This window comes from Fukomys damarensis, unplaced genomic scaffold (genome assembly GCF_012274545.1).
Source record: "Fukomys damarensis isolate Sample0158 unplaced genomic scaffold, DMR_v1.0_HiC HiC_scaffold_25, whole genome shotgun sequence".
In the NCBI taxonomy this organism is placed as follows: Eukaryota; Metazoa; Chordata; class Mammalia; order Rodentia; family Bathyergidae; genus Fukomys; species Fukomys damarensis.
Window position 1 is genome coordinate 9,077,213 of NW_022900937.1, and position 8,963 is coordinate 9,086,175.

Consider the following 8,963-nt stretch of genomic DNA (forward strand, 5'->3'; position numbering starts at 1 on the left):
GGCTGAAAGTAACTTCCCTAAAGGGTTTGGTTTGTTTGTTTTTTTCTTCTTTTGAACTCCCCATGTAGTTCAAGATGGCCTTGAACTCACTGTAACTGAAGGACGCCTCGGAAGTGCTTATTTGCAGAATATCATTGTTATAATTGCATTACAAGCATTTTTCTGTGTTCAGATATGCCGATATATTGTCATTTTTAAAAATTCAGATAAACTCAGAGTAAGATTTTATATTTTTATACTTAAGTTTGGGATTATCTGAAACCTTAACAAAAAAATGTGCAGCAAGCTCATCCCTGGCAGCAGGACTAGCATGTGGTATTATAGGATAAGAGGCCGAGATGATGCTTCAGGGCAGACTTAAACCACTGGCTCAGAAGCGAAGGAAGTAAAGTTTTCATTTAAAGAGATTTTCTAGCTGGGCATGGTGGTGTAGGCCTTAATCATAGCTACTTAAGAGGCTAAGGCAGAAGGCCAGGAAGTTGTAGCTGGCCTGGGCAGTTGAGCAAGACTTTGTCTCAAGAAAGGGCTGGGATCCAGCTCAACAGTGAGCACTTGTCTAGTGTTTACAAGGCCCTCTCTTCCGTCCCCTGTACTGCCCAGTCGTCTTTCAGACATGATACTTGGGTTTCTTTGTTCTTTTTAGAAAGCCAGTTAAAGAGAAATACACTTGAAGTTCTTCTGTCATTTGTGTTTAAACAGTGAGGTGATAAAAATGGGTATTTAGCAAACTATTTTTGTTAACAGAAACAGATATGCAGTACGCCGCAAAAGTGTACCGTGATGATCGACTCCGAAGGAAGGCCGATGCCCTGAGCATGGACAACTGTAAAGAACTGGAGCGACTGACCAGTCTTTACAAAGGAGGGTGAGCAGGGCTCTGTACTGGTACCTGGGAGTGCGCTCCTGATCTCTTCTGTAAATTCAGTTTCATCGTGAGAGCTGAAGACAAGATTTGATACGAAAAATTAAACTGAATAGTTGGTTTCTGAAATCTTGGACCGTTTATGATCTACTGGTTGCTTTAGATAGTAAGAACTGAAAACTAAACAATATTTTAGTTGTGCTTCTGCCATTATTTTCATTTTGAAAGCTTATACTATTCCTAACTAAACATGTCTTGAGAAGGGATTATCACACCTGTAGCGATTTCAAATTATAGTGATTCTCCATTTGCCCCTTGTCATGTAAATATTTATGGAATGAACATTTTGTGCACATACAGGTTATTGCCTTTTTACTTAAGTTATTTTAGTATTTAGCTCTACGAGATACTTCTTTTAAGGTGATGGAATAAATGTTATATGACACAATTACATTTTCCTAGTCAGGTGTTAGGTATGTGGAGTTTAGACAGTGAAGTTTTTTCAAAAGGAAAAAAACCCAAAAACCATTTAAGTTTCTGTAAACTCATAGCATTATCAGCTTAGAAGGAATTAATATTTTTAATATTGCCACTATATTCCAAAATAAGTACTGAGATAAATGAACTGGTGTAGAGTATCAGTTTGCTATTTAGTTTAATGAATCGCTAAGCCATATGTAGAAATGAAATGCTATACTGATAGATTTTAAAGAAAATATGAGGAAATGGCTATAATTATTAAACTAAGAGGGTTTTCAATAAAGAATTATAATTATGCATTTACAATTCTATAATCAAAAGGACCCAAGTATTCATTTATATGTCTTTGAAGGCTGCTAACATTTATGAAGACAACCTAATTTTCTGACCATAGAAGTTTGCATTTTCTTAGTGATCATTTATACAGAATCCAAAGGTAAATGGATTCTTCTACAAACAATAAGAAAATTTACTACTAAAATACAGCTTTGTGCCTTTTAACCCTACTGCCAACTCCTAAATGTATACATAAATTACTGTTAACATTGATCAGAGCATGATTCATTTGGCCGTGTACAACAGTGAGCAGATAGCAACAGGGAGAATAGTGAATGATATAGCAAGTCATCCTTTAAAAATTCTAAGCTATGGTCTACTCACTGTTGAGTAATTCAATTAATCCTATAGGAATAAGCTCCTTATAATTAGATCCATAATACAAATTAGAAAAACAGCAGTTGAAAATTGAAGGTTCTGGTGCCTATATATTGAGTATGGAACTATTTGATTTCTGGTCTTCTATGCTAGTAATATTTTAATGATTTTGATTCACACTCAGTGGAACATGAACATATTTTGGCAGTTTTTCTGTGAACAAGGTAGAGTGGTTTTGTTACTTTTGTTAAAGGATGTTTTTTCAGGGTATAGTTGATTTATGACACCTGTTAAATAAAACTGATACTTTCTTAAGAATGTTCTTTTTTATCCCCTTCCTAAGTAAATTAAAAAAGAAAAGCCTGATTAATTTTGAGGTTAAAGTAAACATATTCTTATAGGAAACATGAACAACTTAACCAATTCTTTTAGAAATATGACCTTTAAAAGAAAAATAATGCTTAAAATAAAATTTTAAATGTTTTCTTGAGGCTGTAGAATAAGTGTTTAAAAATGTGGTAGCATTCTAATTAACTATGAAAGTTAATATGTATCAAAAATTTATAAAAATTTGAAAAATGTTATGTTTATTTTTCCAGTTTCAATGGGAAGTTTACACTGTTATGGTTAATTCTTAGGTAAACCAAACCTTGTTGACTGATTCCTTTTCCCTGAAATCCCTGCTTTAAGGGGATAGGTGAAATTATCAAATTAAGTGAAGTTATATGTTATGAAGCCACACATGGCTTTTGGACAGTATTATATTTCAGGACTATTACTGCATTCCATTACATTTCATAATTTGTTAGGAAAAATGTGTTTGATAAAATTTTCAAACAACTGAGAAATGATTGAGTGACTGACAATTTGAGCTATATATAAAATATGCAAGTAAAGGTTGAGTTCTTAAAGTCCCCTATAATGTGCAGTGGAGGAAATGAGTATCTTGTAACTTTAGGTTAATTGTACATGATGAGAAGACTTTAGATATCTTAGGTGTAAGATTTTCATGTTTGTTACTTTTAGTGTTTTTTTATTTTTGGTACTGGGATTCGAACTCAGGACCTTGAGCTTGCCAGGCAGGCACTACGCCACTAAGCTATCTCCCCAGCCCTGTTATTCTTTTATGCTTAAAAATCCCAAAAATTTGCCCTCTTTTTTTTTTTAGCTACATGATCTTTACAATTTCACTTGATCATTTAGTTGCTACCTAAAAGGCTTTGAATTTAACTAGCTTCTCTAACTGGTATTTTGGAAATTTGACAGTAGTTGTATTTAATACTTTACATTTTTTAGCCCCTTTTATGTGCACACACACACACACACACACACACACACAGTTCTTGCAAAGGTTTGAAGAAAAGGAAATAGTACCTTTTATCCTTTTCTTTTGATTTCCTACTTTCCAAATGACTGGCACTAGTCATTTAGTCATGTGTCAGCTATGGAACTTATTCTCAACAGTGAGAAATTTTATGTTATCCATTTCATAATTAAGTGAAAGTAACCTGTTTGGAAGGATAGCATTTGGATTCTTGTTTCACAATCGTCATGTGCATATTTATGGTTTACAAAGACTTGGTAGAGAAAAGTCAAATCCTGAAAGCATCTCCATCCCAGTGCTTTACAGTACTCTCCTGTGTATCAGCTCAGGTGTCCCTGGAAAAGGAATGTAATATGCTAGCTCTTAACTTTAATCGTACTTTTATGCTTCATTTTTCTTCCTATCAAATCTTTTGCACTAGATGTAAAATAAAATTATTATTTGATTTCCCGTCTGTTGGATTGGTAATGTTTTCAAATGCACCTGTGACATGCTAATGTTAATGTATTTCTGTATATTTAAATTTTTTTTTTTTTTTTTTTTTTTTTTTTTTTTTTTGGTACCGGGGATCAAACTCGGGTTCTTGTGCTTGCAAGGCAGGTGGTGGAACCACTGAGCTAAATCCCCAGCCCTGCGTATTTAATTTTTTAAAAAATCTTCTGCTTTGTTAAGACAGTGGAATATTTCTTGATGGATGTAAGGACCAAAGGAGCCATTTTTCCAGTTAAGCAAGTATTATGGCAAAGGACCAAATGATTAAAAGAATGCATTTATTTAGCTTCTCTATTCCAAGTGTGGACTTGGTGGATTCAGTACTACCTGTATTACCATTCATCTTTATACTGGGTGAAGCAAACTATAAGAGAATGCATCATGATTTCCCCTTACCTGAATAGAAAAAAATAATAAAAATGAACAATCATCTGAAATTGAATTTTCACTAAGTAGCTGAAAAATCTTGTATGTTGGACATGTTAGGCTACTTCCTATTTAAAATACCTAATGGGCCAGGGATTTAGCTCAGTGATTCCACCACCTGCCTTGCAAACACAAGGGCCTGAGTTCAATCCCCAGTATCAAAAATAAATAAATAAATAAATAAAATAAAATACCTAATATTCTGTAAATGCCAGTAAAAAGGAAAGAAGTAGTCTGGCAATAATTCCAAAATTTTCCTAAGTTCTGATTTTCAATTACAAAGAAAGAGCAGATAGAATGTGGTTGTTCAAGGAATTCTTGCACTCCCCCTTCAATCTGGCAGGCAACAGTCCTAGAATTCAGGCTTCCTTTTTGGTTTCAGTACTATTAAATAAATACTTTCATATAAATGGTAATATTTTTCCTCAAAACATACATTCAAAACATACTCCTTATATTAAGGATTATGTGATGAAATTTTTGTAAATTCCCTGTGTAACATTTTCCTGTCGGTATGTGATCCTTTCCGTTTAATTTGATTATCTGCTGGTGTTGGGGCCAATAGATTTGTGAATATTCTGTGGATGTGTACCTGTGTAAGTGTATATATGTGTTTTTTCCAGCTAATACCTCAGATATGTGATTGCTTAATATAGACCACGCTATGTTTGCACAGAGCAGGGCTTCCATTAGTAATGGATATCCTTATTTCCAAATTTGAAAATCAGTCCACAGAATTTCATTAGTGTGAATTCTTTCTGTTGATCTCCATGTTTTAATAGAGATTCCTTTTTTAAGGCCCATACTTCAAAAATAACTTTATCTTTCTAAATGTAGCAATCTGGAACTACATTAGGGTAAGAAATAGTTCTTGGAATGTCTTAGTTCATGAGTGACTGAGAATTTAATGACCAGCTGTGGAGATATTGAGTCACTTCTGGCAGGAGGTGGTGGGCAATTCTTATCCATGTCCCTGTGAGATTCTGCCCATTCTAGTCATCCTGCCACTTTGTGAGCACTGCACTAACAGTGACACTGGGGTATTCCAGCCATTACTTTTGAGAGACTAGTTTCTGAGTTGAATGACTATAAAGATTAGAAGAAAAAAATTGGTATTTTATAATTAATATGCATTAAGAAATGCTTCTTACCTTTTTATTTTTGGTTTTTAAATTGCTTTGTAAGACTTTCCATTTAAAGTTTAGTTTTAGTTTATGTGTTTTAAAAAGCTACAGGAAAATTTCAAGGCATGATGGAATTTTAATGGAAGCCTTGTATAAGCTAAATGAAGTGAAATTTAAAGGAGAATTTACTTTGTCTATAGTGCATTCAATATTATATAATTAGGTTTAAAAATGAAATGTCTGATTTGTAAACTGTTCTATCAGACATATAAAATAAAATTTCCTGTGAGAACTGTTATTTTTAATGAATGTTCTACTGAATGATTTATGATGAATTTTTGTCTTTAAGTCTCTGTACTTTATCCCAATATATTAATAAAAAGGTTTGTTCTCACCATAAAAAGGTTTATTGTATTGTATCCTCATATTTTCACTCTTTTATTCAAAAAATGTGTAAATTCCTGCTGTAATCCAAGAAGTGAACTTCTGTTGATAATTAATCACTGAACAAGACAAAAATTCTTAGGAAGTTTACACCTAGCAGAGAAAGTAAATATCAAGTAAATAGTTGCAATTTTGATAATCTAGACAAAATTAGAGTACACTGACAGTATATATCTAGGAGATCTAAACTATTCTGGAAGGGTCAGGAAAGGTTTCTCTGAGAAATTGAGTTTAAACTGAAACCCAAAAGATAAGCAGGAGTAAGGTGAACCCTAGGGAAATGTTTCAGACAGAGTGGTCAAAGTGGTAGACATAAAAAGTATGGAAGTGAAAACAAACATGACCTTACATAAGGGTTCCAGGGTAGATGAGAGAATAAAAATAGGACCCAAGTCCTTAAAATATCATTTATACCCATGGTGATAATACTGGATTTTATCTTATCAGTGGTCAAAAACCAACTGGGTGTGGTGATGCTTGCCAGTAATCTCAATTTTTGGGACACTAGGGCAGGACAATCACAAGTTCAAGGCCAGCCTTGGCTGCAAGCTGAGTTGAAGGCCAGCCTGGATTATATATCAAGACCTTATCTCGAAGTTAGACATTTTTAAGGGTAGAGTTACATGATAAGATTTAAATTTTTAGAATATCCTTTAAATTGCTATTTGAAGAGTAGCCGAAATGAACAGCTAAAAAGTAGGAGGTTAATGTCAAAGGAGGGATGATCATGGCATGGACTAGGAAAGGAATACAGATAAGTGAATGATTTTCAGAGACATTCAGAAAGTAGATGTAAGATCTCTTTGGATTGGATTTTGGATGTGCGGTGGCAGAAATTAAAAACCAGACTAAAGATAAAATGGCTATGAAAAGAGTAGAAAAAGGGTAGTAGCTAAAAGAGAATGTGATTTCTACAGAAAGATTTTTTTTTCTGTAGAAAAAACTGAAAGATGATAGATTAAAAACAGGGATAATAGTACTGAGCCCCTGGTGTATCCACAGGATATACAGACCCCTTTGCAAATATGTAAAAATTACTCTAAGAGACATCACCAGCATTCTTTGAAAAGGAATGCACAGAGGATAGGCTCAAATGCAGGTAGATTTATAGTTAGTGAGGTGCAATTCTCTGGCCTCCAGTCTGTTAACATCAGCTGTTTATACAAAATGAGGGAGCAGGGAAAGAATAAAGAGCAAAGAATTAGAAAGAATGAAGATAATTTGAAGGAATCCTTTTTACAATCAGTGGGCTAGCAAGGATTACTATGGCTCCCTGGTTGGTAACATTTATAATGTTTAGTTATGTGAATTTTTTTGCAGCCTAATGTAGCAGCTGGGCCTGAGCATGGGGAAACTTACTATGTTGGTGGAAGGTTGAAGTCATTAATTGGGTTAGAGAATTCTTATTAGAATGCATTCACAAGAAAAACTGAATGATATGTAAGGCCTACATTAAAGACTGTCAGCCTTATTGTCTGCATTGATAGTTTCAAAAGGTTTTTGAGCAAGTAGTAGTACACATTGTTTTGGCAAGTACTGTATGCTGTTACTAAGTTGTGCTGTAGTCTACCCAAAGGTCCATGTCGTAAAGTTGTGGTCCCCAGCACAGTCCTTTTGGCAGGTGGTGGAAACTTTAAGAGGTGGGCACAGTTGGATGTCTTCACATCACCAGATATGCATTTAAAGGGTATTGTGGGCCCTCAGAATCTTCCTTTCTCTTTTGCTTCCTGACCATAAGGCCGGTAGTTTTGCTTTACTACATGCCCAAATTAATGGGACCAGCTCATCATGGAATGAAACTTATAAAAGTGAACCAAAATAAACCTATTTTAAGTTGATTATTTCATATTTATTCTAGTGATGGAAAACTAGAGGGGTCATTGATTTGGGCTTGCTGAATAAAAACAATGTTTTCAATCAATTAAAAATAAAATGCAAAAATCATTGTTAGGAGAGGATGCAAGGAAGAAAAAAGCAAATGTGATTCAGGAAGAGTAGAACTATGCTATTAATAAAAACAGGGGGAGTAGTTTAAGATTTGTTGAAGTTTTTTATAGCTTAATTACAGTGGTCAGGAAACGTACGAAAGATTCCCAACCTCCAATGAGATTAAAATGGTAGAACACCCAGAAAAGGCACACATTTACACATTCTCAGGGCTCCATGTGAAAACAGGCAGAAAATGCCATGATCTGAAGAGTTAGGAGATGGAAGTGAATGGGGACCTGAGACAATGCAGAGCTCTAGAGGTGAGAAACAAGGAATTGCAGATCCCACCATACTACTGGTTGTACATGCCTAACTGTTTCATCCAGCTGCTTGTACCACTGTTGGCACAAGTGGTACAGTAATGTATGAGATAGTCATGATGTACCACTGATGGTTCAAGCTGCACAGCAGCAAGTCATATAAATTACAGCCCATCATGAATGTATTAAGAAAAAAGCAGTGAGCTATACCTTATAATGTAATCTTTCAAAAGATAGCCACACATTTTTCAAATGTTTTGGACTAGAATTAGTTCCTGCTGCACTCTTTAGGGGTTGGAAACTAAGGTCAGAATAAACAAGTGTTCACAGATCTCATTTTTCAGAGATTTTGCTGTTTTAAATCAGAGGAAAACAACAAACCATGAGTTTCAATTTTCTTAGGAGGGGCTAAGGCTGTTTACAATGGGGTACGATTTTAACCCCAGAAGATTTTCGACTGTTCCTGGAATCTAAGGCGCAAAGACCCAACACTGCAGGATACCCTGGGATGCACAGCACAACTCCGTGTAAAAAACACGTCCCTGTGCAGTCGAGAACTCCCTGCGACAGAACTTTGTAGTCTTCCTGCTCTCTCCACCAGCAGGCGCTCCCTGAATACACAAACAAGGCACCAACCAAGACCTGTACTGGCAACCCTCACATGGCAGGCCGCGCGTCGGGCCACACGAAGAAGGAGCAAACGCCCGCTTGTCTGAGCAGCAGCTTGCAGTGCGCACAGCTAGCTCCTGCTCCTGTCCGTCTGCATCGGGAGGCCAGAAATGGTCGGAAACTGAAGGCTGGGCTTCGGATTACAGGCACTCTGGTTCGTGCTGTTCCATCAAACAACAGCCCCTCAAATGTCTTCATCAGCTAGGAAAGGTTTTAAGATAACAATAAAGTATAAGCAT

General features: G+C 35.5%; 1 protein-coding gene across 1 annotated transcript in view; it reads left to right on the top strand.

The window, feature by feature from the left end:
- Dnajb14 (DnaJ heat shock protein family (Hsp40) member B14) overlaps positions 1 to 3,869 on the top strand; it is a 48,240-nt gene extending 44,371 nt beyond the window's left edge. Inside the window, exon 9 of the mRNA XM_033756051.1 lies at positions 745 to 3,869. Within this exon, the coding sequence (XP_033611942.1) occupies positions 745 to 869 (125 nt within the window). The 3' untranslated portion in view covers positions 870 to 3,869. The remainder of the gene's footprint in view (positions 1 to 744) is intronic.
- Positions 3,870 to 8,963: the final 5,094 nt, after the last annotated feature.